The sequence below is a fragment of the Ictalurus furcatus genome, chromosome 29, assembly GCF_023375685.1.
Source record: "Ictalurus furcatus strain D&B chromosome 29, Billie_1.0, whole genome shotgun sequence".
In the NCBI taxonomy this organism is placed as follows: Eukaryota; Metazoa; Chordata; class Actinopteri; order Siluriformes; family Ictaluridae; genus Ictalurus; species Ictalurus furcatus.
The window spans coordinates 3,893,770-3,910,342 of NC_071283.1; the positions used below are offsets into that span (position 1 = coordinate 3,893,770).

Sequence of the window (16,573 nt, forward strand, 5' to 3'; positions counted from 1 at the left end):
AATCTAGAATGATTGACAGTTACACAGGAGTACTGAACTCTCCGATATTAACTGACCCCCGCGAACGCTCGTCTCGACCTCCCCGTTTCATATTAGCTCTTAGATCTCTCGTACCTCGTCGTCTCGGCTTTCCTGCTCGATAGATGCGCGGAAGCAGAGCCCTCACGGAGCTGTCACGGTAAACGGAGAACGTTTGGACTTGCTTAATATGAAATACAATCTATCAATGTACGGTGTATTCGACTGCTTCGGTTGAATATAGTCGAAAGCATTTTCCAATATAGGTCAAGAAAGAAAGAAAGAAAACGGAAAAATAAATAGGCCTACAGTGAAGCGTCAAATCTAACTAGGGATAATTCGGACGTGATTAAACATTCCGCTTGCACCATTTTCAGGCCTGTTGAGGTAGAAACTGGAGTGTGTGTACAGTATATACAGAGTTTTCCAATAAGTCTAAGTGGCAGCTAAGTGTGTGTGTGAGAGAGGGTGTCTTCAAAAGTAAGTTTGGGGACGTCTGCAGATGAAAGAGAATCCAGGGAATCAATGGTCCCAGATTTAGGCGTCTAGACACATTGAATGCTTGTGTGTGTGTGTGTGTGTGTCCTCAAGGGGACCTTTTGGTTAACAGTTATAATACTTTAAGCTCACAGAACACATGGGAATCGGAGCGAATTGAGGACGTGAGGCGAATATTTGTCTTCGTCACCCTTCACCTGTTTGTTCACCTTCGTTTTTTCATTTTCTCTCCTCTCTCTGTCTCTGTCTCCCGTCTTCTCTGCTCCTCTCATCTCGAGGGAATCTCGGTGGACGTGAAAGCACATGGCTAGGATGAGCGCTATGTACATTTTACCCACACACACACACACACACACACACACACACACTTCTTTTATTATCCTTGTGAGGACCTTTTATTGACATAACGATTAATACAGATAATCGGTGCTATGCTACACCCTAGGTTTTTATTTAAAAAAAACAAACAATTAATATAGCTTGGCCACTATTGACAATTAAATATAGAAAACATTTCAAAAGACGTCCAACCAATATCTAAATCAGGGCGGGGCATATCGAGTGACTCCTCCCTCTTTTTAAATAGCCAATGGCGCATAATTAATCTTTATAGTATTTATATACACACAAACATATACAGTATAGTGCATTTAACAATACACCTCGTCAGTGATGAATTCTTTACAGAAATAGCTCTATATCCCTGATGAGTAAGACACACACACACACACACACACACACACACAAATTCTGCTGTTCTCCGCATTTACTGGAGCGAGTTAGCTTCATAAATGGTAAGGGTTCCTCAAGAGAGGGGAACAATATAGCATCACTCGAATGTCTAATCCTGATTGGTTGACAGCTCGTCTCCCTAAAGCTCCATTGGCTCTCGCTCCTGTCAGTCAGCGCAGGTTTTTTAATTAGCTTCTCTTCCCATTGCGTATTTAATTAATGCAGGCAGTCGGGTGTCGTTCTCATCCCTTACGTCCTATAGATTGATTTCAAAAATCTCTGAGAAAGACACACACACACACACACACACACACACACACACACACACACACACAGAGAACAGAGAGTGTATATCTGTAGGTTTAGCATATATTCCACTTGTCTTCAGGTGTCTTCAAGAATTCATTTAAAGTAGACCCTATGCCTAAAAGTGTCAATTATAAATATATAAATATCAAATATTTACTAACCTAGTTCGCTTTTTATGTTCGTTTTTTATTAAAGATGCTCCGTTGCACGGTTTTGCAAAGCCTCACGCATTCGTCTTCACAGAGAGTGAATCCACTGTCAGGTTATTTTACTGTCTCTCTGGCGCATTCACTTAGCAAAAAATATTTGACCCTGAAGCAAAGTGGGCTGTCGAGTCCATTCAGCCTCAGTGAAAGCTAATAAATGTTTGACCAAAAAAAAAAAAAAAAAAAATTCTCTAAACTTTAGCACCTTTCGGCATATCATAACTGTTTTATGGTTCATCAAAAACGAAAGCATTTTCCTTAGCTGATCATTATTACTGAAGAATATGTGCTCTTCTGCCGTTGTAGCTCATCCGCCTCGGGAATTTACGCGTTGTGCTGAGATTCTGAGATGCTTTTCTGCTCACCACTGTTGTAAAGAGTGTTTTTTTTCAGTTACCGTAGCCTTTCTGTCAGTTCGAATCAGTCTGGCCGTCTTTCATCTAGAGGTCAAATGGGAAAAAATATCGGTGTGGATTATTGCCGATGACCTGATAGTTCCAGCAATCGGTTATGGGTGCCGATTAATCGTCAAAACCGATCAATTGGCACCAATAATTTATATATATATATATATATATATAATTATTATACGGTACGAGAGCGGCCTCTAGAGGCGAAATAAAAACCATCACTGACTAATTTTGTTGTGTTATTTGAAGTGTTTTTTGATTCATTTTGGGTGTCTCTCCTTCTCTTTGTTATTTGGAGTGTTACTTTTTGTTTCTGTTTGGATGTATATCTTTTATTTTCTTCAATATTTATTAATAGTTCATATAAATGTATATTTATATATTTATTTCATTTGAAAAGTACAGTACATTTTCAGGGTACCGTCAGTTCTGTAATAAAGTTCAGCAATGTTTTAACATTAAGCGTTATGTTTTCATTCAGTATCGCTTTTTAAAACTATCGGTTGATTAATCGTTTATCGGCAGGTCGGTACCGCCCGACTCCGTTATCGGTATCGGTGACGTCATCAGTGTTTGTTTCGGTCTGACCATCCGTTCCTCGATTTTTATTCTCCGTCCATCACCGTCAGTAATGTTGGATTGGGAGGAGCAACACTTAATGGAGTAATGAAAATCAATAAACATATGAACACTGTAACGTTGGAGCGGTTTTGGAGGTGTTTGTACGAGCGTGCACACCACACGCGAAAGGAATACGTTGGCAAAAAAAAAAAACAGGCTCTCTTTATGAAATATTATGATCGCTAATTATCCAGAGTGGCTGTCTGACTTGTCATCAGAGTGGATAAAGTGTAAGGAAAATGCGTTTCATTGAAGCGGTGTTGGAGAGATGTTGCCACAATTTCGCGTCGGTTTTTCATCAAATGAAAACATCATCCACGGTCACATATTTTCCCACTTCGGAGTCTGACGTTATGTTTCAAAATTAAGTGGAGGCTGATTATTTAAAAAGATTGAAAAGTTTGGTAAATGAAGCCTTATTTGAGAATGATGATCTTGAAGTGTTTTTTTTTTTCTGGATATGTATGGGTCCTTTGCTTCTTAAAAGGTTCGAGTTGGAAATCTTGTCTGTAGAACAGCTTACAGTAGAGTCTTACGGGTTCTAGGTTTGACTTAAAACAGTGTACTTTGACTTAAAATAGTGTACGTAATGTCCCATAGTCCACCGTCATCTATTCTGATATAGTAGCTGTAGAAATGTAGAATTGAATGAAAAATGCTCTTTTTATATCATCACCATTACGTAATATATACAGTAAAAACAGTATGGATGGAAATGGGGTGTCACATGATCCCTTTTCTTTATTTACCACTCCATACACTCATCTTTGCTTTTATTTTTCCCTTAAAGCCCCAAATGAACTGAATATAATCGATAATCTGACTCTCTCTCTCTCTATACACACACACACACACATATATATATATATATATATATATATATATATATATATATATATATATATATATATATATATATATATATAGACTATATAATGGTGATGAAATAAAGAGTATTTTAAATTAAAATTCTACATTTGCATAGCAATTACATCAGATATCACATTAAGCACACACACACGTGTCCCTGTCGCCAAATTGTGATGGTTAGACGACCGGGTCAGAGCATCTCAAAACCAGCAGGTCTTCGGGGGTGTACATACCAAAAGAGGTCCAAGGAAGAACAACCGGAGAACCGGAGACAGGTTTATGAGCGCTGAAGGCTCGTTGTTCGTGATAAGTTTCATCGTGGAAAAGTCATTCAGAAGAAATGTAGTCATATCACTCTTACGTTTCGTATCACTTTCAGTCCAAACGGGTCGGACAGAACAGAAGAATTCAAATGAGAAACGCGGTGAAACATGCACGTCGAAAGTACTAATTTCTTTGTGTGTGTTTATGTTTATGTGCTCATAGTGCTGAGTCGCGCGCCTGTGCCCATGGCCGTGGTTCGCCGTGAGCTCTCGTGTGAGGGTTACCCCATCGAGCTGCGTTGCCCGGGCACTGATGTCATCATGATCGAAAGCGCCAACTACGGACGCACAGATGACAAGATTTGCGACTCCGACCCCGCCCAGATGGAGAACACGCGCTGTTACCTGCCTGATGCTTATAAGATCATGGGCTTTAGGTAAACACACACACACACACACACACACACACACACACGCATGTAAACACAATTATCGGCTTAGTGATTTACGTCCATGCTCGGGGGTTCGATTCCCACCTCCGCCCTGTGTGCATGGCGTTCGCACGTTCTCCCCGGTTTCCTCCGGGTACTCCAGTTTCCTCCCCCAGTCCAGAGACATGTGTTGTAGGAACCTTGGAGCTGTTCCACCTAGAACGCATTTGAATAGATTTGTTAAATGCTGTCCAGACCTAAGAGTTTGCAAGTTTGTCTGAGAATCCAGTTGATCAAGTGACGAGTGACAGGCGAGAGAAAACGCTGCTCATCTACCCTTGTTTAAATTCCACATCCACACAGCCAGCCAGTCACCGAGTGTGTGTTGAGATCTAGAAAGTGGGTCAGTGAACACGCTATGAATCCTATATAAGTGCTGCAGTGGGCGTGCATCAGATTTAACGATGATTGAGGAAAAACTCGAATTACCGATGAATGTCCGATCATTAATGCCGTTAGAGTTGTCTTCTCGATCACACTGGTCCTGTCACGATAACTACTTTGGTCATATTGTCCCAGAAATAATAGCGATAAACGATATTGTCATTTTAAGACCATTTTATGCATAGCACTGATGATAATACCGATGACGTAATGGCATAATAATGCAAGTACACCCTTTCAAAGAGCAATGAACTTTGAATTCTTAAACATACCTAGACATTGGAGTTTCATCTCTCTCACGAAACCTTTAAATCTAGTCAGTATTTCGTCACGTCGTATTTATTCATTTTAGTCCATTTTACTCGGACTACAACAGTAGCGAATGTGAGTCGACGGCGTTTTAACTGACATTTTATATATTCATTTAAACACGCGTGAACAAAAACAGGTGAAAACCCGATCTCCTGAAATAATAACATTACGACGAGACACTATAGGAATCCAGTATTGTGAGTTCTTTTCCCGACGTGACTTATCGTTCTACCGAGCGCCTAAATGAAACTCAAGCTCACGTGTGCGTTCGTGTCATTTAGTGCAGTTGTGATATTGTGTGTATGTTGTGTATGTGTCTGATTAATGCGTACAGGATGCGTTTGGGTGAGTTAATTACCCCGCGAGTAAAGCGCTACAGTTTACCCGTGTGCGTTCGTTCGTTCGATCCCCGACGTTACGGACTGCGACTGGATTATACGGAACGCTAGAACTGTTCTTTCTAGATTTTTCTTCTTCTTAAAAAAAAAAAAAACCTTGCCGGTGCATTGTTAATCCCTGGCGTGACCGTTTTTCAACAGTACGTTTGAATCCAAATCGGTGCTAGTGCAGGCTACACGTCTTAAATTCGAACGCACGCAGTTTTTTGCATTCGGATGTGCGTTTTTATCTGAAATGCGACGGAATTCGAATTCGACCGCGCGAGAGCAGACGAGAGGACCGGAGCGGGGCGAACGGCTAAGACGTCGGTGATGTTCGTTCTTATGTAAACAAACACGCGTGTAAGCACAACGGGTCGGCAAAAACGATCACATCCATATATCGTACCATATAAAGTCGATAACGTAATTATCATGACAGATCTCTCTCTCTCTCTCTCTCTCTCTCTCTCTATATATATATATATATATGCGTATATAGCATTACTGTCCATGTAAAAACCGGTTTCTTTAAGATCTAGATACTGTACTGATGACTTAGACCTGGTCATTATTTATAGTTCATAATAAATATTAGGATTAGCATTAGCATTAGCATTGTATTCGGTAATCCCGCTCTAAATCGTCATCGTTTCCCCTGAAGAGTTAAATAATAAGGTTAAGTTTAGGATCAGTGTGTGTATTCGTTTGTAAGTGTGTGCATATAAATGACACAACACCATGACTCAATCCTCTTGTTGGATGAAGTACAGTACCACCTGTGTCTATGGCTGGTTGCCACACACACACACACACACACACACGGAGAGAGACATTGCCCCAGGGTAGACTAGACTGTGAGCTCCAATTAGCACGGATCTGTGGCTAAGCTTAGTAGCACCACGGAGGTAGTTAGCGAGCACCACACACACACACACACACACACACACACACACACACACACACACACACACACAGGTTCACTCTCAGTTTTGTAACACATTCACACACCCCATGGTTTTTCGAACATGCTCTCACACTAATACACACCCCCCTCCTTTGGACACACAAATCAGTTTTCCAGATTAGATTATTCACACTCGTTTTTTTTTCTTTTTTTAAACTTAATATAATAAGTACGTGTGATTTGATCGCTACGCTTCCATTTCAGACGGCGTCCGGATTAATAAATGGGGGTTCGGAGAATGTGTGAAGGTCCTGCGGGAATCCAGAGCGCTTGTTCTTCCTGTACGGTCTAGCGATGGTTGCGAGTGAAGCCGTAATCTCTACGTGCCATTTTTACGAAGATGATGTTTGGGTTTCGGGTCGAGCGGAACGAGCCAGGAACCGGTCTGAACTCGCAAATCAGGCGCCAAATGGTGTGATTTGGTCCAATTGTCCAGTTCTCTGCTGAAACTCCAGATAAGAAACTATTATGACTATAAATACAGTGGGACGGCTCCTAATTTTCATGCTCACTGACCAAAAAAGTTCCAACATCTACGGTTTAGCCGTAGCATTTACGCGTTTTGACCCATCTCCATGGCGATACGCCTGCAGGAAAAGCCAGTTCACTGAAGGGGAAAGGACAGACGGCGTGAAAGTCCCAGGGACTTGTATAATGGACGCTCCACATAATCTAAGGATAGTAACAAATGGATTATCGAACAAACTCCGTTATTATCTTTTCTGTAAGGAGATGTTTATGTAACATTTCTGGAAGGAGTCTCCAGTGTCGGTGCTTCATAACGTTTTCCGTCCTTTTGTTTTTTTTGGTCTTATTTCAATTCAAAGAGAAAAAATAAACCAGGCTGATGCGAGAACGAGTGTTTGTGGCGTTCGTATCGCTTCATAGAATTGGGATTAAACCACTGGGGTCCCATGGATTGCTTTCGCGATGCTTTTGTGAACTTTTTGGAGCTTGAAAGTTTTGGTTAAACGGAGAGACAGAAACCTCCAGGGTTTCATTCGAAATGTCTTCGTTTGTGTTCCGAAGATGAACGAAAGTCTTATGGGTATGCAACGACATGAGGGTGAGTAACTGATGGCAGAAGTTTCATTTTAGGGTGAACTATCCCTCGAATCATTTGGTGCCCCAGGGCACTCGCCCAATCCCATATATGGATAATCCGAACCTTGATTTAATTTGTAATGCAAATAAGATCTTATATACAGCTTAGCCCATATTAAACTCCTAATAACTAGTGCGTTTTTCAAAAAGAGCTATTTGAAAAAAAAATTTAACTCTATTTTTCCCATAAAAGTTCATTGGTTAAAGCCAAAAGATTAATTGAGAAATGATTGCCGTAATGGCAGTATTTTGTGTTAGGTTATGCTTATCGCATGGATACAAACCCCAGAGCTCCATATGCTATTTTGGCAGGTGTCGCTGAAAATATTGCAAATTCTCACGCCGAGCCGAGCTTACAAGATAAATCACCAGCTGCCTGTCAGGCGCGTGGAAGGTGAATGTGTCTTTGAATTGTAGTTACTAATATTGCCGAAATCGCACACTCGGAGGGATTTGCTTGAGGGATCAGACGAGGAGAAAAGGCAGGCGAGGAAACAGGGCTTCCTTCTTTCTATCACCTCACTTCTCTCCGTCTTTCTGTCTCTGCCTCGCTGCTTTTTATAGAAACGGCAGTTGCTAGTGCAATCATTTATCATTCTCCACCTCATCTCTCTCTCTCTCTCTCTCTTCCTCTTGTCTCTCTCAAACTCATATTGCTCTCTCTCTCTCTCTCTGTCTCTCTCTCTCTCATTTTGTCTGACCTTTGAGTCTTTTTTCTCCAGTCTGAGCTAATTTGTTCGATGCCGAGCGTACGTGTGCTCATGTGTGTGTGTGTGTGTGTGTCATTGTGTGCCACCGCTAGTGGCTTTGATGCCATAATCAATAAGAAAAGGTAATTAGAAAGTGATCAATCGAGAGAGGCTCACCTAAGGTTTATCAGGACGTGCCGTGGATGAAGCCGGATCATTGATGGGGAATCAACAGACTCGCACGCAAAAGGCATCGGAATAAAGAGCGCATGCTTCGAAGTGTGGCTTTATATAGGCATCTATCCTCATTATCGGTTTCTAGGTCATAATTAAATTCTTGCAGAACTGATTCATGAGTTGTATTACTTGGAGGATGGCTGTTTGCGCCGGCTGTGTTTACACGCAGAGATTTTCATCGATCTGAGTGAATTCGTTTTCAAACGAACCGTGTCCGTTACGATGTTCGGAAGAAAAACACCCGACGGTAATAATATATTTATTTATGATCCGCTTTTCTAAACCCGAAACGCTACAGGATTAAAAGAGTCCAAATTAAACAGTATAAAGCCTTCTTCGCTTTCCGAACAGAAATCTCCTGTTCTATCACATCCCAGAGACGCTACCGGATTCTCCTGACTGAGGGGGCCACTGATGTACAGCGAACTCGTTGTCGTGTTCACGGACCCGACTTCTGCTTCATGCTCTAATTGGCCGTTATAAGTTGCTGGAAATCGATCAGCAGGAATACTCGATAAGCTGTGCCAATCAAGCTGTTGATATTAAAAAGCCCTGTGTGTGCAAAGGATACATTCCCCACACCGTCTCACTACCACCGCCAGCCTGCACTGTTGGCGCATGACACTCACTGTTCATGCTGTTGATGCCAAATTCGGACCCAGAAGAAATCGATATTCATCAGACAGGGTGATATTTTTCCAATCTTTAGCTGTCCAAGCTTTAGTTTCGGGGAGCCTGTGTCCCACCTCGGATTCTTGTTCTTGGCTACCAGGAGTGGACCCTGATGTGGTCCTTCTGCTGGGGCTCAGGTGGTAGAGCGGGATGTCCACTAATCGTAGGGTCTGCGGTTCGATTCTCTGCCCACGTGACTCCACATACCGAAGTGTCCTCGGGCAAGACACTGAACCCCAAGTTGCTCTTGATGGCAAGTCCGCGCCTTGCATGGCAGCTCTGCTACCACTGGTGTGTGAGTGGGTGAATGAGAACCAGTGTGAAGCGCTTTGGAACCGCTAAGGCTAAAAAAGCACTATATAAGTCCATTTACCATTTCTTGAGCGCTTATTCGAGTTACTGTATCCTTCCTGTCAGATCAAAGCACTCTGGCCTCTGAATAATCTCATCAACAAGGCGTTCCTGCCTGCAAAACGTCTGCTCACTGGATGTTTTTTTTTCTCCCCCGCACCATTCGGTGTAAACTCTAGAGTGCGAAAGCTCTCGGAGATCAGTGGTTTCTGAAATACTCCGAAAGGCCGTTAACCGAAAGCTCTTGTCCTGTATCTGCTCCTTTATGGAGTGATCCAATCAGCCAATCATGTTTCAGCAGCACAATGCATAAAATCATGCATTCTCTCATTCTCAAATCTCATTCTCCTCTGATCTCTCTCATCAACAAGGTGTTTCAGCCTGCAGACCCTCTGCTCACAGGATGGGTATTGTTTTTTCTTCACTTTTCCCACCAATCCTATGTAAACGCTTAGAGACTGTTGTTTGCGAAAATCCCAGGAGATCAGCCGTTTCTGAAAGACTCGACCCAGCCCATCTGGCACCAACAACCATTACACGGTTAAAGTCACAGGGATCACACTTTTTCCCCATTCTGCATGAGTTTATACATTGTGCTGCTGCCCCATGATATATATATATATATATATATATGTATATATATATATATATATATATATATATATATCAGCAGTCAGAAAGCACTTAAGAACGTGTTGGGGGGTTAGGTGGGATTAGGTCCATTTTAGCAGTGTAAAATGTACTGCCACTGTTTCCGCGAAACAATGACAAGCCTGTCAGAGTTCTCTCCGAATATAACACAAAGCTAACGATAGTTCCGCATTTTATGGGGCTTTTTTTTATTCCCATTGCTTGGGTTTTGAGTTTTAAATAATCAGTCTCAGCAGAGCAGGCTCAAATGTCCTTATTGAACAGAAGGTGAGAAGAAGCCGTCATGTCTCACATCTGAATAGTTATCGGTTGCCAGTCCCACCCTCGAAAACAACCCACTATTGTTTTTTTCATTCTTAAAGAGGTAATAACTCACAGGATCTTTTTTTTCTGATTCTGATTGAGAAAGTAATCCAGGTATTTCCTTCATTTGTTCATTCTTCAATAAGCGCTGGATCCTGGTCAGGATCATGGGTGATCCCGGGAATGCTGGTGCAGGGCAAGAATACACCCCGGATGGGACACCAGTCCACACACATATTTACATATTTACACACTCATTCACACCTAGCGGCTATTTAGAGTAGACGATCATATTTCCAGCATGCTTTTGGTGGTGGGAGAAAACTGAAGAAAGTAGAGGAAACCCATGTGGACACAGTGAGATCATGCAAAACGAGGACAGTAACCCGAGCACAGGGTTGAACCAGGGACCCTGGCGCTATTTGGCAGGAACACTGCACGTTGTGTCTGATTATTCTTTTATTTAGTTTGCCTCGGACCTCCAGGGTCGGGGGTTTGAATCCCACCTCCGCCCTGTGTGCACAGAATTCGCATGTCCTCCCCATGCTTTGAGGGTTTCCTCTGGATACTCTGGTTTTCTCCCTGTTCTAGGCTGATTTGCATTTCCAAATTGTCCGTAGTGTGTGAATCGGTGCGTCTCTAGTTCAGTAGTCAGGACATTGCGCAGGGACTCGGCCATTTTAAGGGCTGTCTCAATCGCGAAATCCTTCCAGTGCACTGGAACATTCGCTCCCCCAAAAGAATCCCAGGGAGCATCGATGCTCACTATGTTCCCTTACTGGAAATGACGTCATGTTTGCTGAAGCCTTTCAGCTTGAAAACAATGGCGGACGAACTCTCAACCAACTTGGTGCTTGAAATGTAAGTAGCTTGTTATCGTTGTTGTTGTAGCTCTCAAATGATTACTTACGTTAGCGATTTATTTATTTATATATATAGTTCGTTTGAGTCTAATGACTTTTAAGTGTTTAATGATTTAAAAAAAAAAACACTAGCTAGCCTATGAAGCTAGCAAATTATATGACGCATAAAACTTAAATATTTTTGTTTTTAAGTTTACATCACGAGTACGTACTGTAGTCAAGTCCCCATAAATTGAGTTATCAGTGTCCCAATGTGTAGTAAGCCAAGGTGCTTACCAGTGCCCGAACTCACGTACACTGTACACTGATACCTATGGAGCTAGGGAGCTGATCGAGATACAGCCAATGTGTGTGTGATTGTGCCCTGTGATGGGTTGGCACCCCATCCAGGGTGTCCCCCACTTTGTGCCCTGAGTTCCCTGGGATAGGCTTCAGCCTCGCTACAACCCTGTGTCGGATAATCAGTATGGAAAATGGATGGATATTTAGATTTATCCACCTAGTTTAATTGAGCAGTTGAAACATGGAAGAGTGGCGAGGTGAAAACCACTGCTAACCCAGAAGAACATTAAGGCTCGTCTGAATTTTGCCAAAACACAAACCTTCCGGGAGAACGTTCTGTGGGTTGATGAGTCGAAAGTGGAACTGTTTGGAAGATAGGGGTCCTATTACATCTGGCATAAACCAAACACCGAATTCCACACAAAAAACATCATATCGACAGTCAAGCGTGGTGGAGGCAGTGTGATGGTGTGGGGATGCTTTGCTGCTTCAGGGCCTGGGCAACTTGCAATAATTGAGGGAAACATTAATTCTGCTCTATACCAGAAAATCCTAAAGGAGAATGTCCGGTCTTCAAGTTGAAACGCAAGCGCAACTGGATTATGCAGCAAGACAACGATCCAAAGTGTAGAAGTAAATCCACCTCTGAATGGCTCATAAAAAGCTAAATTAAAGTTTTGGAGTGACCTAGCCAAAGTCATGCTCGAAAACCCTCCAGTGTGGATGAACTAAAGCAGTTCTGCAAAGAAGAGTGAGCCAAAATTCCACCCCAGCGCTGTGAAAGACTGATCTCCGGTTATCGGAAGCTTTTGGTCGCAGTTATTGCTGCTAAAGGTCGGACAACCAGATATTAAGTTTTTAAGGAGCAATTCATTTTTCACATGGGTGATAATGTTGGAAAACTTTTTTTTAGCTTCAATAATAAAAAACAAAAACCTGTATTGTGTGTTTACTCAGGTTGCCTTTATGTTGTATGTCGTTTGAAGATCTAAAACTATTTAAGATGAGATGCACACAAAAACATCAGGATCAAATACTTTTTCACGGCATTGGAACTGATTTATACCGTATACAGTTTGTTCTGGGCCACTGATTTGATTGGACGAGCGAGTGTTTGCATCACTCCACTTGTCTGTGTTCGCTACATACAATTCCAATCCTAGCAATAGTCCGTTACACTGAAACCTACTGACATTAGGTACAGTCTGTTGGTCAGACTTTTTGTGTTTTATGGCAACATGCAAAGCTTGATCCAGCTGTGGCTGGTTCTTTGGGAACGAATTTGATCGACGGAACGAAAACAAACTGAAATATTTCGCCATATTGTGTCTGAAATGTCCGTCGATATGTACATTTCTTGTTTCTAGAACCGTTGTGTAAAAGCAAAATGGCACGAGACTGAAGAGTGAAGCTGTACCGAATATCAGCTCTTCCCAAATACAGCCGAGTCACAGCCGTGCTGATATTCGGTACAGCAGCACGTTTGCTCGTGTGATATTGCTTAAATGTCAAGAAGAGTACGCACACATTTGCCAAGCAATCTGTCATACGTGGCTTTTTTTTCCTGGATTGATCATTGCGACTAATTTCTTGTTGATTTTGTCTCGGGATGCACCATTAAAAAAAAAATTTAATGACTTTTTTTTTTTTTTTTTTTTGCAAGATCTATTTGAAAGCATGGGATTACTAGCACGTTATTAGCTTGCCAGTACGTGGTATTTGTAGAAGAACAGAACGGACTTGTACGGCTCTCGTTTGCAATTTCATCAGCTTGTAGAAATCAAACCCCTGATGTTGGGAGAGGAAGCGTGATCCTTAACAAGTCAAGCTACAGGAAACAATTGCTTACACAGTGTTATTGCACGCTGGCAGGCGCGATTCTCAGTACTCAAAGCTCAGTGTTTTGTTTTTTTTTTAAACTTAATAAACTAAACTGCTAAATTGATGAAAAATCAGTGTATTGGTGCTGTGGAATGATGAGTAGTCAAGCTGAAATTCCCTCTAGAGAAATAATGCAAGAATATTGAGCAGGTATAGAGAGATATATGTAAGAAAGCGTAGTACATTTGCTGTAGGTGTAGATGTGATAGGCCTGCCATCAACTAAAACACACACACACACACACACACACACACACACACATATATATATATATATATATATATATATATATATATATATATATATATATACACACACACACCCAAGGAGACAAAAGTTCATGCCATTTTTCTCCTCTTATGTCTGAGATTTTTCTCCCAATATAACGGAAAATGTTCTGCAGCACTTGTAGAGCTGTCAAGTCCTCGACCAGCTCGATTCTTGGATTCTGCCTCGTTTGAAAAGCGCTTTATAGAAAGGCATGTGCCAAACGAATAAATGTAAATGTAAAATGTGTGTAGAGTTTGGTGCAGTGTGGCACCTTTGAGAACAGAGACGCTGTTTCCTAGAGAAAAAAAAAAAAAAAACGCCCAACAACAACAACAACAACAACTGTAATTAGCTTTTCCTGATATATTTTATGAGGTGACTGTACCACTGTGCAAAATCTCCCGAGCACAATATTTGAGCAATTACAAACAACAAACAGATTTCAGTGCTGTTTTCTTTAGTGTTATTGTTAATATTTTCAAGTATAGATTGACTGGGTAGTATCTATCCAATTATAACCCATTATTGTGGGTTTCAGTTTATTATAGTAAACTGGATGCCCATTCCATTTAGTCCCCTATTGCTTTTCGAATAAGCTCTACTCTTCTGGGAAGACTTTCCATTAGATTTTAGAGCATGGCTGCGAGGATTTGCGTTCGTTCGGCTACAAGAGCATTAGCGAGGCCGAGCGTTGGTGTTGGCCAAGGAGGCTCCAGTTCCAGTTCATCCCAAAGGTGTTCACTGGGGTTTGGTGTCAGGGTTCAGTGCAGTCCACTTGAGTTCTTCCACTCCAGCCTTGGCAAACAATGTCTTCATGGAGATCACTTTGTGCACTAGAACAGGTTTGGGCCTCTTAGTTCCAGTGAAGGGAATCAAGATATTCTAGACAATGTTGTGCTTCCGACTAGTTTGAGGAAGAACCACAAATGGGTGTGATGGTTAGGTGTACACATACTTTGGCCATATAGTGTATCTGGTGTATTATAGCGTATTATAGTATCTGGTAGATCAGTGGTCAAGGCATTTGGGCTACTGATTGGAAGGTCAAATCCCAACACCGCCAAGCTGCCATTGTTGGGTCCTTGAGCAACCCTGCATGACTGGCTAAAAATAATAGAAAAAAACCGGAAAATCTTGAGGTGATTTAAACCGCACCTATTGTGTTTTTTCAAATATTCCCTTTCATGTAGTGTGTTATAGACGTAGCTGTTTGTGAAGGTAAAAAATCTGCAAAGTTTCAAAAATCAAAGCGCACGACAAATGGACTCATCGACTCCCATACGAATGAACCGATTCTGAACAGCCGAAACGAGTCGTTAGTAATTCCAGACTCTACTTCCTGTACTAACCTACGTAAACCTACGTTTCCTTTCTGACATGCGCTGTAAGTGCTAGACCAATCAGAGCAGAGTAGGCTCTCTGAATGGAGGAGTTTAGAGTGAACGGATCCTTGAGCGAGTCGTTCGTGACCCTGAGAAAAAGAAGTGATGCTGTAATGTAAATGATGAGAAAATGAAAGTGTTTTTTGACCTTGGATGCATGTAAACCTATCGTATAAGACCTCTGAAACAAAATTAGGCCCTTTAATATAGCATAATAGGGGCGCTTTAACGAGTGACACTTGTTATGATTAGTGCAGTCTGGGCATGTTGTGAAGTACTCAGAAACCCCAAACCTGAACTAACCCCCCCCCCCCCCCCCCCCCCCAAACTCCCAAAAGTGTCTTTAACATGTATGTTTACTGAAGAGATCAATTCTTGGTTGAAAAAAATGTAACGTTGTTTTTGACATACTGGAAATATTTCAACCATGTATAGAACGATATAATAGAACGGTTAATAATGTACTTTACATATGATTGCCTACTCTAAAACCAAACCAAACATTGTATTTAAACAAAAACGTGTATTTATTTAAAAATAAATAAATAAATAAATAATTCAGAGCATCTGTTTACGTTGCAGTGTGATTAGCTGATTGCAGAATAGTAGGAGAAATACTTTGGCGTCAACTTTGAAAACCCGGCTGTAGCGGCTGGCTGTCTATCCAGTCCCTCCTGGATTTTGTGATTTTTGCGATCGTAGAAGCGAACGCAAAATCAAGCAAACTCCGCAATATTCGCCGGCGCCTGCGATTTTCCCAAACGGCCGCAGATTTTCCACAGATTTGAGCCGAAGCCGTCTTCGATTCACGTGTGTCGACGTGAGTCACGTTAGTACAGCTAAAAAGTGTCGTTTAGCAGCAAACATCACTGCGAAAGACCGCGCGAAACTATTACCTGCGATTACGATTTCGGCAATTCGAGTAGTTTTCCGCAAAAAAAAAAAAAACCTCCTCACGTTGCAGATTTTTCTAAAACGCCGCAGCAAAATCAAGCGTTTTTTTGGTGCAACGATCACACGAAAAATCAGTCACACAAAAAAATATTGTACGGACTGTCTGATGAATTCAGGATAGGAACGTAGGCATGTTGGGGATGTTTACTTTTAGGTGTAATGTCTTGAAAACACACTGGAACGTGAAAATATAGTTAACCGTTCAAGCATGATTTAAAATACGCTGGAGCGATTTAGTTTGCGTGTTGGATGACGTCCGGTGAACGGTTTCATTCGTGTTCGTTTGTTGTCGGAAATCCTTTTCCGAAATGGAATACGTCGTAATCCCTGATTTAAATAGAATCGCATGTTGTCGAGATAAAGGATGGACAGACTATTGAAGACGGGTGACGAGTAGAACTAGTTCATTCCATTCTCACAACAAAAAAACGAGGAACGGTAATTCAGTCGAATGAAATAGTTCTACCCATCGCCTG

General features: G+C 41.6%; 1 protein-coding gene across 4 annotated transcripts in view; it reads left to right on the forward strand.

Annotated features, from left to right (window-relative positions):
- Nucleotides 1–16,573, forward strand: part of adgrl3.1 (adhesion G protein-coupled receptor L3.1) — a 198,557-nt gene that overhangs the window by 50,569 nt on the left and 131,415 nt on the right. For all 4 annotated transcript variants that reach the window (XM_053619428.1, XM_053619431.1, XM_053619429.1 and 1 more), the window contains exon 3: nt 4,151–4,364. In XM_053619428.1, the coding sequence (XP_053475403.1) occupies nt 4,151–4,364 (214 nt within the window). The remainder of the gene's footprint in view (nt 1–4,150; nt 4,365–16,573) is intronic.